Source organism: Nelumbo lutea, chromosome 1 (assembly GCF_056320005.1).
Source record: "Nelumbo lutea isolate HS-2025 chromosome 1, American lotus-T2T, whole genome shotgun sequence".
Classification (NCBI taxonomy): Eukaryota; Viridiplantae; Streptophyta; class Magnoliopsida; order Proteales; family Nelumbonaceae; genus Nelumbo; species Nelumbo lutea.
Genome location: NC_142684.1, coordinates 23,870,385 through 23,884,037, shown reverse-complemented (window position 1 = coordinate 23,884,037; position 13,653 = coordinate 23,870,385). Strand labels below are relative to the sequence as shown.

Below are 13,653 nucleotides of genomic sequence, written 5' to 3'. Positions count from 1 at the left end.
CAAGTTTCCTCAAATTTATGTTCTTTGCCAATCTTAAGCCTTGCAGTGCTGCTTACAATTCATCCCTTATGGGGTTCCCTTCTCCTATAGGACCTGGGTATATAGCAAAGATGTTCCCATTCTCCAATGACTCCTCATATACCTGATGCTTTAGGGTTTCCAAAGCTGCATCCATAAAAAATTTCCTCTACTACTATTGGTGGGATCCAATGCAAAGAGACTACAATCCTATCAATAGTATTATCTTCTATCACACTCCACTCTCTGACCTCTCAGCATATCCTTGGTTAAAAAGAAAAAAAAGCTTAAAGGAGCTTTAAGGTTTTGATCCAATCCTCAGCTTTTATTAGTATGCATTCGTTGACCAATTCTTGAGTCCTTTTCCTTACTTTAAATATTATATTTTTCTTTTCCTCCCATATCATCCATAGAGTTGCAGCCCTCAAACACCTTAGCATAATCTTGGCTCTCTTGGTGGACGAAGGAGAGGAGCCCTTGAAAAGGGATTAAATGTCACCAGGCCCTCTCCACCTACTCAAAAAAGATAAAAAATCCACTTCCCAGAAGAAAGAGTGAATTTATCACAACAAACATTTTTGGGGGGTCAATTTGACAAAGCTGATCCCTCAATAGGAGTTCTTAATTATCATCGTCATCAACATCATATTATTATTATTATTGTTGTTGTTGTAATTTTCCTTTATTTATATGTAGTAACTTGATGCTAATGAGAAAAGTGTTGACAAGAACATGCTTTGACCACTCTAAAATTCAGATCAAGGTTCAAAGTATTGGCAGAGGTGTATCTGTAGAGAACACTGATGTGGGCCCCACTGCAGTGGTCCCCACTGTGTTCGTAGGACAGCAGTGTAGTTATTTGTTTCAGTTATAGTAGTGATAGTTTGAGTCAGTTTGTTAATTCAGTTATTTATTTCAGCTTTTATTTACTTTATTTATTATGTAAGTACCAAGGGCAGATGTGTCAATTCCATTATGTACTAAACATAACCTATAAATATTAAGAGAGTGGCAGCGGCAGATCAGTAAGAATCTGTCCCTCCTTTCAACAACTTGTGTTCTCTTGTTTCTCTTCTATTCTCTCTCCTTTCTCTCTCTTTTTCTTCTGTTTTGCAAACCTAAAACCTATTAGGATTCAAGACTGATTACATTCTTGATCTTCTACTTGGTATCAGAGCCTATCTAGGGTTTCTCATGTGTGTCTAGTCCAGCCGACCACATGAGGACTAGCTAGGGCTGGAAGCTTTGAAGAAGTTTTTCGGTGGCTAAATCTTGGAGATTACCAGGAGAGGTTCGCAGCAGTTGAAGACTTGCCGCAGCTTGCAGAGAGTTGGTAATCAGGAAGAGGCAGTGAAGGTTAGGGTTCAGGTAACCCTAGAAGACAGTAAACCGAAGTACATAAGTAAGTTTTCTTTTTACTGAGTTTCAGAGACTGCAATCAGTCGAGATAGGTTGGACCTATCTAGAAAGAGGGGCCGAACTGTGTTCAAGTTTGTTCTAGGGTTTGGCTTGCCGAACTGTGTTTAAGTTTGTTTCTAGGGTTTGACTGTTGGGCCGAACCCCCCTCTTCAAAGGTGATTAGTTTTTAGGGTTTCATATTGCCCTACGACAAGTCCCACTTGTGCGGACTACTTGGAGAGTGCAGCTGAGCACTTACTTCAGACCTACAGTTGAAACCCTAATTTTGCTCTCGCAGCAGTGGACCCCACAGTAGTGATTTCAGAAAATAGTATCTCAGATTGATAGGCTGCCTGGTACTGTGCATGCCGATTGATTTCAGATCAGATTTGAGTTGATTTCTTGCATATACTGTGATAGGCGATTGATTTCTGTAGAGAAGATGGGCCGAATGGCCCATAGGCTGTTACTGTATATTATCTTTATGTTCTTCTCTGTAATGGGCCTTATTCTGGGCCCATACTCTTCTATGTTCCTTTTTTGTAATTTCTTGTCCAACTAAGGACCTCTCTTGTAATTACTAAAAGATTAACTTAATAAAAGAGTATTAGAGTGTTAGAGGGAGGTTAAGTTTGAACTCCTCATCCTCTAACCCTTCTTGCCGCAGTTCTCTCTCTCTCTTCTTCTCTAATCTTCTCTTATTAGTTTTTCTTTGTTTTCTAGCACAGTCCCTACTTCTAGGACTGTTTTTCAACTTGGTATCAGAGCAGGCCATTGCTTGGCGTGTCCCTCATGTGGTTCTAGTTCGGCAAACTACATGAGGAGGTTCTAGGGCTGAAAGTTTACAGTCATCCGCCTGGTTCTTGGAGGTCATTGGAGGGTGCACAAGTTTCTATGCACTTGGAGAAGGGTTCGGTGACCAGGAAGAATCAGAGAACAAGTTGTTTGGCCTGATTTGAAATCAGAGAAAAAGAAATTCGAAGTTATCTCAGAGAACAAGTGTTCGACCTGGTTTATAGTTCAAACTAGAGACTCTCTTACTATAAGTCTTTTCTCAGTCCTTTGCTGGGTTAGTTTTTTGTTGTTTGGGAGTTGTTACAGCATTTAAAGCCCACCTCCATTCGGCCCACTGTTGCTGGACTGATTCTACTCAGAAATTTCTGGGTTGTTTTGGAAGTGCTATTCGGCTGATTATTGGACTGGCAAGCTGCTGAAACTGATCTAAAACTAAGTGATACTAGTCTCATCTTCATCCCAGCCTCTTCTTGGACCTATACTGAACACTTTGAAGTGGTTTCTTCTAGTTAATAGTAGGCTGTTAAGTACTGCACACTGAGTGTTCGACAAAAGGTCTCTTAAGGATTGTGGCCCCTATTTTCTTTTCTTTGGGACAACGGCTGTTGGGAACCTGAAATACCTTGTGATTGGAGGTTTGCTGGGTGTCCTTTGAAGGCTGAAACAGTAAAGAAAGAACTACCACCGAACTTATTCTGAACTGATTCTGTGAGCTAGTTGTTGCCTATTTAGCTCAAACTAAACTCATCAAGACCCTAGTACCTTGGGAAACCTATTGAAAATCCTAATTGGAGCCTTTACATGATGGATTTCTCAAACCTTGAAAACAAGAATGCTGTTGAATATGGACAGATTTTGGGAACCCCAGCCGATTCTATGCTGGCTGTAACTACAGTCAAGTTTGATGGGACCAACTACTTGGCTTGGTCACAATCAGTGAAAATCCATATTTGTAGCAAAGGAAAATGGGGTTTTATTTCTGGGAGCAAGAAAGCTCTTCCAGAGGATGATCCATCTTATGAGAGATGGGTGCAAGAAAACTACACTATGATTGGGTGGCTTGTGAACTCAATGCAGCCACAGATTAGTCAACATTATTTGTGGATGAACTTGGCTAAAGAAATCTGGGATAGTGTTGCAGAAACTTACTCCCAGAAGTTGAATGTTGCTAGATCTTACAAACTGAGAAGTGATGTGAAGAATCTAAGACAGGGGGAGAAGTCACTTGCAGCATACTTCTTAGCCCTAAAATCTATACGGCAAGAGATTGACTTGATAGAGGCTGTGACATGGGATACCCCTAAGGATGCTGAAACATACAGGAAATTGTTTGAAAGGAATAGGGTCTTTGAGTTCTTGACAGGGCTGAATTCTGAATATGACATTACAAAGCAAAACATCTTGTCCAAGGAAGATGTTTCATTGTCACAAGCATATACTTTGGTCAGCAGTGAAGAAAAGTAGATCTCTAGCAATGTATCTCATTGTGTATGTTGATGACATTATAGTGATTGGTGATGATGCTTCAGGCATTCTGGCTCTTAAGTCTTTCCTCCGTACAAAATTTGAGATTAAGGATCTGGGGGAGTTGAGATACTTCCTTGGCATAGAAGTTTCCAGATCCAAGGATGGGATTCTTATTTCCCAAAGGAAATATGTTCTTGATTTGTTGTCTGAAACTGGAAAACTGGGTGCAAGACCAGCTGCAACTCCCATTGATATGAGTCACAAACTTTTAGCTACAGATGGAACTTTGTTGGAAGACAAAGGGGTTTTTCAGAGACTTCTTGGGAAGCTTCTGTACCTGTGCATGACTAGACCAGATATTGCGTATGCTGTCAATTGCATTAGCCAATTCATGCATGCTCCTAGAGATACTCATATGGCAGCAGCAGAACGGATTTTGTGCTATCTGAAAGGCTCTCTAGGGAAAGGAATCCTATTTACCAAGCATGGTCATCTGAAACTTGAAGCCTATACTGATGCTGATTGGGCTGGAAATATTGATGACAGAAGATCTACTTCAAGATATTGCAGTCTGGTGGCTGGTGATGTTGTTTTTGGAGGAGTAAGAAACAATCTGTTGTGGCCAGATCCTCTGCAGAAGCAGAGTATAGAGCCATGGCACATGGAGTCTCGAAATTGTTGTAGCTAAGGTCCTTAATGGAAGAACTTGGGATTGATCATGACAAACCCATGATGTTGTACTGTGATAATCAGGCTGCCATCAACATTGCTCACAACCCAGTACAACATGATCGAACCAAACATATTGAAGTCGATAGACACTTTATTCGAGAAAGAGTCTCCTCCGGAGAAGTGTGTCTTCCATTCATTACTTTTGAAGGACAATTGGCAGACTTTCTCACCAAGGGCATTTCCAAGGCAAGGCTTCATCATGACACTGGCAAGCTGGGCATGATTGACATCTATGCTCAGCTTGAGGGGGAGTGTAGAGAAGATTGGCTGAATGGCCCATAGGCTGTTACTGTATATTATCTTTATGTTCTTCTCTGTAATGGGCCTTATTCTGGTCCCATACTCTTCTATGTTCATTTTTTGTAATTTCTTGTCCAACTAAGGATCTCTCTTGTAATTACTAAAAGATTAACTTAATAAAAGAGTATTAGAGTGTTACAGGGAAGTTAAGTTTGAACTCCTCATCCTCAACCCTTCTTGCCGCAGTTCTCTCTCTCTCTCTTCTTTAATCTTCTCTAATCTTCTCTTATTAGTTTTTCTTTGTTTTCTAGCACAGTCCCTACTTTTAGGACTGTTTTTCAACTATTTCAGATCAGATTTGGGATGGTTTCAGATCGGATCAGATCAGATTTGTGTTGGTTTCGGATCAAATTTCAGACTTGTTTGTTTGACTCTGTTTTCTGGTATAGTTGCCACTGAATCTTGATCAAAGATGGAGTTTAAGGGTCAGGGAGAAAGTAGTTTTGGAAACCACAGTTATGGTAGTGTATCTAAAACCGGGTTTCAGATTACAACTATGAGATTTGATGGGTCAAATTATTTGGAGTGGGCGCAATCAGCCATGATGGCTATTGGAGGAAGGAGAAAACCGGGTTACCTCTTGGGAGATGTGAAAGAACCTTCCAAGGAGGACCCAACATACACCAAGTGGGTTCAAGAGAACTATTTGGTTATGGCATGGGTGTGTAATTCTATGCAGCCACATATCAGCCGAAATTACTTGTGGGCAAAGACAGCCAAAGAGATATGGGATGTTGTGAAAGAAACCTATTCCCAACCCCTTAATGTTGCCAGAGCCTATGAACTGAAGTGTGAGGTGAATAGCCTTAAACCAGGAGAGAAGCCAGTTTCTGTCTACTTCTCTACCTTGAAATCCTTGTGGCATGAGATTGACCATCTAGAGACTCTTGAGTGGGAGAGTCCCAAAGATGCACAGATTCACAGAAAGCAAGTCGAGACGAATAGGGTATTTGAGTTTCTGGCTGGTTTGAATTCAGAATATGACATTGTGCGACAACAGATATTGACAAGAGATAGTGTGACCCTCTCTCAAGCATACTCCTTGGTGCATAGTGAAGAGACCAAGAGGAAAGTCATGATGTAGCCTCAGCCCTCTTTCCCAGCCTTGACAGCTATTAAACCCAAGATAGGGGGTGACTCAGAAAGGGACCGGAAGAAGGAAGATAAACGGGATCTGGTATGTGAACATTGCAAGAAATCCAAGCACACAAAAGATACTTGTTGGAAGCTACATCCTCACTTGGTCCCAGCTAAACTAAGAAATAAGAAGGGTAATGCTCATATGGCAGTGAACACTGATTCAACATCCTCATCAGGCACATTCCTAGAGACTTTAGCTGCTGTTCGGGCTGCCCTCATACAGTTGGAAAAGGAAGTTGGGAGTTCAGCTCAACCATCTCAGTCACCATCAGCTCCTGCCACATCTGCATTTGCACATTCAGGTACTCGAGCCTCAGCTTACCATGCTTCAGCTCCAGGTAATACTGATCACTGTTGGGTAATAGATTCAGGTGCATCTGACCATATGACTAGCTTGCCATCTTTGTTCACTTCTTATCACTTGTCCTCTGGCCGAGATAGAGTATCCATTGTTGATGGCTCTCGTTCCCATTTCGGGCAAAGGGGACATCAAGCTATCGAATACTATCTCTTTATCTTCTGTCTTGCATGTTCCTAAGCTTGATACTAACCTGCTTTCAGTTAGTAGTATTACCAAACACATGAACTATTCAATAACCTTTTTCCCTGACCGAGGTGTTTTTCAGGATTTGGAGACGAGGAAGGTGATTGGGACTGGCCATGAGACGAACGTGATCTATCTACTTGGAGAGAGTTCTCGTCGGAGGAGTCAGTGGATAAGAAGTCTTTTGTTTCCTAGTTTGTGAGTTCGGTTATGCTTTGGCATAACCGATTAGGTCATTTGTCTTTTAAGTCTTTGAAGAGTCTGTTTTCTACTTTATTTGAGTCTGTTGAGTTATAAAAGTTGAGGTGTGATAGTTGTGAGTTTGCCAAACATTGTAGAACCATTTATTCTTTAAGTAATAAAAGCAGTAATTCCTCTTTTGATATTGTGCATACTGATGTTTGGGGGCCATATCATATCTCTTCTATGGGTGGGTACAGATATTTTCTACTGTTTGTTGATGACCATTACCCGGTTTTCTTGGATCTATCTTATGCGTTCTCGGGATGAGGTTCCTGCTCTGACCCAAAACTTCCATCAGATGGTTCTCACTCAGTTTGGGACCAAAATCAAAGTCCTTAGATATGATAATGCAAAGGAATACTTTGCTCAGTCATTGACCTCCTACCTTCTTAGCCATGGAGTTATTCACCAGAGCACTTGCCCTTATACACCACAGCAGAACGGCATTGCCGAAAGGAAGAATAGGCATATCTTGGAGGTGGCTAGAAGCATTATGTTTACCCCTAATGTACCTATTCGCTTCTAGGGTGATGCTATCCTCACGGCGGTTTATCTCATTAATCGAGTTCCTTCCCAGGTCCTTGATATGAGAACCCCCTTTTCCCTTCTATACCCAGACAAGGAGTTGTTCATTGTTCCCCTTAAAACCTTTGGTTGTAACTGTTTCGTTCAGGTTCTCGGGCCTCATCATTCCAAGTTTGAACCTAAGGCCTCCAAATGCATTTTCCTTGGTTATGCACAAACTCAAAAGGGTTATTGCTGCTATGATCCGGTTTTAGGGAAACGGTTTGTCTCCATGGATGTCACCTTCTTTGAGGAGACACCCTATTATCCTAGGGTTTCTCCTCAGGGGGAGAGCAGTGAGAGTGGGGCTGTTTTGAGTTTCTTTCCTCAGGGGGAGAGCAGTGAGAGTGGAAGTGGGGCTGGTAGAAGTGGGGCTGTTCCTTTACCTATTCCACTGGGTAATGAAGGTTGTAGTGATGAGGGTGGTTAGAGGGAGCCGGAGTTGAGAGTCTATCACAGGTGATGCAGGCAGGTTGATCCTAGTCTTCGACAGTCCCGGCCAGCTCCAGTTCCTTCTACAACTCCAGATCCAGAGCCTACTGAGATACCTCTCACTGTTGCCACTTCCCCTCCTGTGGATGACCTTGATCTCCCTATTTCCATTCACAAAGGGAAACGACATTGCACCACTTCTACAGCTCACAGCATCTCACAGTTCTTATCCTATGATCATCTATCACCATCTTACTGGTCCTATCTCACTTCCATTGCCGATGTCTCTATTCCAAGAATAGTGCAAGAAGCCTTATCAGTTCCAGAATGGAAAGATGCAATGCAAGTCGAAATGGATGCCCTGTTGAAGAATAATACTTGGGCACTGGTTGACCCACCAAAAGGAAAGAAACCGGTGGGATGCAGATGGGTGTTCACTGTGAAGCATAATGCTGATGGCTCTATTGAAAGGTACAAAGCCCGACTGGTTGCAAAGGGGTTCACTCAGACTTATGGTATAGACTACTTGGAGACCTTTGCCCCCAGTAGCCAAGATGACCACCGTTCGAGTTTTGTTATCCCTTGCAGCAAATTATTCTTGGCCCCTGTTTCAGATGGATGTTAAAAATGCCTTTCTGAATGGAGACTTACAAGAAGAGGTTTACATGCAGTTGCCTCCTAGATTCTATGATACAGAGACAGGTAAGAAGGTTTGCCGACTGAACAAGGCATTGTATGGTTTGAAGCAGTCACCTAGAGCCTAGTTTGATAGGTTCAGATTAGCCCTTGGAAGGTTTGGTTATGAACAGGCCCAGTCAGATCATACACTATTCATGAAGAGGGTGGAGTCCTCTTTGACACTACTAGCAGTATATGTTGATGATATTGTGGTGACAGGAAATGACAGTCATGAGATTGAGTCCCTCAAACAGCTCCTTCATCAAGAGTTTGAGGTGAAAGATCTTGGTGCACTACGGTACTTTTTGGGTATTGAGGTTGCTAGATCCAAGCAGGGGATTTTTATCTCTCAGAGAAAATATGTTCTAGATCTGTTGGCGGAAACTGGAAAGTTGGGTGTTAAGCCGGCTGATACACCCATTGAACAAAATCACAAGATTAGTGCAGAGGGTGGGGAGCCTCTTGAAGACAAAGTCATGTTCCAACGGTTGGTTGGAAAGCTTTTATATCTCTGCCTCACTCGGCCGGATATCAGCTATGTAGTTAGTGTTGTTAGCCAGTACATGCACTCCCCTAGAACTTCTCATCTTCTTGCGGCAGAGAGAATATTAGCATACTTGAAGAGATGCCCGGGTAGAGGTATATTGCTCAAGAACAATAATCACATGAGGGTGGAAGTCTACAGATGCTGATTGGGCTGGAAGTGTTGATAACAGAAGGTCTACCTCTGGATATTGTGCCCTGGTGGGAGGTAACCTTGTCTCTTGGAGGAGTAAGAAGCAGAGTGTTGTTTCCCGCTCCAGTGCTGAAGCGGAATACAGGTCAATGGCTAATGGAGTGGCTGAAATCTTATGGCTGAAGTCACTACTTGAAGAGTTGGGTATTGACTATGAAAAGCCCTTAATGCTGTATTGTGATAATCAGGCAGCTATTAATATAGCCCACAACCCAGTGCAGCATGGCAGAACTAAACATATCGAAGTTGATCGACATTGTGCGAGAAAGGGTCACATCACAAGAAGTGTGTCTTCCGTACATCACATCTAATATGCAGCTCACGGATATCCTCACCAAGGCTGTACCAAGGAAGAAGTTAGAGACAGACCTATCCAAGTTGGGCATGATAGATATCTACTCCCAACTTGAGGGGGAGTGTAGAGAACACTGATGTATGCCCCACTGCAGTGGTCCCCACTGTGTTCGTAGGACAGCAGTGTAGTTATTTGTTTCAGTTATAGTAGTGACAGTTTGAGTCAGATTGTTAATTCAGTTGTTATTTATTTCAGCTTTTATTTACTTTATTTATTATGTAAATACCAAGGGCAGATGTGCCCTTTCCATTATGTACTAAACATAACCTATAAATATTAAGAGAGTGGCGGTGGCAGATCAGTAAGAATCTGTCCCTCCTTTCAACAACTTGTGTTCTCTTGTTTCTCTTCTATTGTCTCTCCTTTCTCTCTCTTTTTCTTCTGTTTTGCAAACCTAAAACCTATTAGGATTCAAGACTGATTACAGTCTTGATCTTCTACTGTATCGATACTTAAAATCATGCACTTTTATGTTTCTTTTTAGTTATTTTTCAAATTTTGGTTTTTATATATATTTTTCATTAAAATAGGGGTTCTGGAAACACCTGTAAACAGGTGTTTTGGGGACCAAAAGATATGATACGATACACCAAATACAGGGCATATCATATCAATACTTTGAACCTTGCTTCAGATAGATAAGAAGTAAAAGAAATAGGTAATCAGCAACCCACTGTTTAAAGGACACCCTAGGTACAAGGCAGAAACAGATCAACCAAATAGATGAATGTGAAATGGTATAAGAGGTGACATATTGAATAGCAGTACTTCATAATCAGTGTTGCACATTAAATATTTTTATCTGCATTAAATATGTTTCTATTGCAGAAAAACATTATCTGCAGTAGATGTTTCTATTGCAGAAACATATTATCTGCATTAATGAAGTAATGAATCCACTTTTCTATTGTATTTCAAGAATCTTATTCAAGAATGCCCATAATGCCTTTTTTAATCTCATTTCTGAATAAATCTTCTGCATGCCAATTAATGTCCTTGTGAAAAACACATGCATCTTGATAGGGAAATTTTAAGATTGTCCTTTAATCTGGAGAAATACAAAACAAGGTAATGATAATTCTTTTTGAAGCTTATTGTTTTAAACTCCAAAAGAAATACAATTTGAGTCTATCCATTTACAGGTGAATGGGATGCCAATCACAGTAGGTGTTGGAAGTGTTGTCTCTCAAGAAGGTTTCTCATTGTTGTTGTCACCAGCAGCTGCTGTCTCAGTCTGGAAAACTCTCATAGGTGCTGGTGCCATCCCCATGGGTGCTAATGCATGGGAAAGATTGAGAATCTTGCAAGGTATTCATTTTGTGCACTACTTTGTAGCGACCAGTTGAATGCATTTACCAATTTTGACCTAAGTAGTACCTTTTTTTTTACCTGAAACTTCTTTTTCATATGCCAAAATAATATGTAGGAAGGTGATTGGAATCCATTGATAATTGTATAAAGGGAAACAACTTCTAGAGTAAATATGAAAGACAGTAGACATTGATTGCATAAAGGGAATGGGTTGAAGAAGAAACTCAAAATCAACCTGATAGATTTATTTGCTTGTGATCTAATATAGTGTTTATGCTTACAAGATTTATGAAAGACAGTAGACACCAGACATAATCACCAAAGCAACAACTTTTCTTTCATGATGCATATAATTTCACACATGATTTAAGTGCTCTCTTAGAAATATCTGGTTGACAAAGTTGGCAACATTCCATTTTTATGAATGCATTGTCATTGATCATACTTTAATTATTCCCTTTCTGGATAATTGCCACTCTACAGGAAGGCCTGCTCCAGGTAAAGAGCTCACAAATGAATATAATGTCCTAGAGGCTGGTCTTTGGAATTCAATCTCTCTAAACAAAGGTATATTTTTATTTTCTAACATATAATTGAAGATGTAATATGATGATGACTTTCTCAGTATATCTCCTCAGGATGTTATAAGGGGCAGGAGACCATTTCTAGACTAATCACATATGATGGTGTCAAGCAGCGACTGTGGGGACTTCATCTATCAGGCCCAGCAGAACCAGGGAGTCTCATCACAGTTGACGGGAAAAAGGCAATCTCATTTTTCTTTCCTATCCATCTTAATGTTTTCTTTGCTTAAATATTTGAAAAGAAAGTAACATTGTAAGCAGGTTGGGAAGCTAACAAGTTATACGATTGGAAGAAATGAAAATGAACATGTTGGCCTGGGATACATCAAGAGGAAAGCTGCTTCAGCTGGAGACCAGATAAGTATTGGTGATGTGGTGGGTACAGTGGTGGAAGTTCCATTCCTTGCACAGAAATCTCCTATAACAAGTTCATCAAGTCCTTGACTTCCAACTGAAACACCATTGAATGTAATCGCTATGAACCTTCTACATGTCCTTTGTGTACATAAATAACAACTAGGGGTGGCAATTTCTCACCCAATCCATTGAACCCACCCAATCTATCCAACCTGCCTATTTAGCAGGTTTGAAATGGGTTGAATCACCCACTGGATCAATTTAAATGGATTGGGTTGGGTTGGGTTGTGGATATCCATTGAATTAACCACTAATTACTTAATCATTTTTCTTTAATTTTCTTTATATGAGTGAAACAATTTATATTTAATGTATTAATTTTCTAATAATTATTGATTAAAATTAGTTTCAGTTTAAAGTCAACATAATTCACTCAAATCGACATGAATCCAAATTCAACCAAATGGCCCAATTTACTTGGATTTGATGTTGGCACAAATGACCCAATTGTACCCAACTTGAATCAACCTAAACAATCCAACAATTTAGACTGACCCAATCTAGGTTGGTTAGGTCCAACTTGACTCAACCCGATTTAGACCAATTTGGGCTGGACCAACTTAACCCGGGTTTAGATGGCATGCTTGACCTATCTTGATATAATTATGTCGAATGGCCTTGATGCCCAACCTAATCTGAATTCGTCCGATTCAAACCAACTTGGTTCAAATCTGAATGGGCACGATTGACTCAATTCAATCTAGTTTGGGTCAATTGGTCTGGCATGTATCCAAACGGTTTGAAAATGATCCGACTTAGCCTAGTCTTGGTTAGACCAACATGACCTAGGTCTAGATGGCATGGTGACACATCTTGATGATGGCTCGGTTCCAAATATGAACCCATGCTCGACTCGATATGGACAAGTTTGGCTCAAACCAACCCATTTCGAATTTGAATGGGCACAATCGACTCAGTTTGATTTGGTTTGGGTCGACTAGTTTGGTTTGAATCTTAATGATTTGATTACTTGATGCAATTAGCCTCGATATGAATCTAGTTAGATGGTTGAAGTTGGTTTGACCGTTTCAAACCCAAATAGTTTGGCCAAACCCGAAACTCGAACATAGTCAAAAGGATCTAAATGATTAATTGTTTTTAATTCTTGTAAAAATAATATGCATGGGTAATTAATAGGTTAGTAGGTTAGCAATCAAATGGGTTGGATTGAAATCAATTGCCACCGCTAATAACAATAGCAATTTTCTAGAGGTTTCGTTTCTCTCTGTTTAGAGAGAGCCTCTCTCTCGAGACTTCCTTGAGGTTTTACTTTCTCAGACTTGCTTTGTGTTGGAAAATGGGGTCATTGTAACTTTGGAGGATAAGCTCTGAGGCTCGTCTGAAGACACCGTCTTTAGAATGTTATTTGCCCCCTCAGTTTCACTGAGTTTGCTGTTGGGTTACAAACAAATCTGTTCCTAGGATACAACAAAGCTTTGGATGAGAATCTGCAACTAACAAAGTTGAAGAATTTTCGGAGAAACCTTTTATGACACTGTAGCAGACCGGATTGAGAGAGAGAGAGAGAGTGAATTTCAAAAATGTGTATTTTTGAAGTTTGATTCATGCTCCTTAAATAGTTTATGAAGAAGTATGAAGAATTGGTAGGTGTTGGTTTAGAGAATACACATTGAACAATCACAATTTCAAATATTGTGACTGTTTAAAAAATAGTTAACAGTTAATGACTGTTAACTTTGAATTGTGCCTCTTGATCACACCCGATCGAATCGTGACCATTGATCTCATCAACGGTGATCAACGGTCAACATCGCACCAAAACCAAAGCCACCCTTTACGAGTCACGTGGGTGCGAGAAAAGTGTGAGCAAAGTGCGTCTCTAAATAGCCTTATTGCGTTGCACACGCACGCACACGCGTACACGGTATCAAACCCCCATACTCTCTTCTACTATTTCTAAAGAGTGCAAATCATCTCC

At 40.6% G+C, this 13,653-nt stretch overlaps 1 protein-coding gene across 1 annotated transcript in view; it reads left to right on the top strand.

Annotated features, from left to right (window-relative positions):
* Positions 1–12,092, top strand: part of LOC148873965 (Glycine cleavage T-protein family) — a 78,092-nt gene extending 66,000 nt beyond the window's left edge. The window contains exons 9-12 of the mRNA XM_088965489.1: positions 10,545–10,710; positions 11,197–11,280; positions 11,352–11,479; positions 11,559–12,092. Coding sequence (XP_088821615.1) covers positions 10,545–10,710; positions 11,197–11,280; positions 11,352–11,479; positions 11,559–11,741 — 561 coding nt within the window. The 3' untranslated portion in view covers positions 11,742–12,092. The remainder of the gene's footprint in view (positions 1–10,544; positions 10,711–11,196; positions 11,281–11,351; positions 11,480–11,558) is intronic.
* Positions 12,093–13,653: the final 1,561 nt, after the last annotated feature.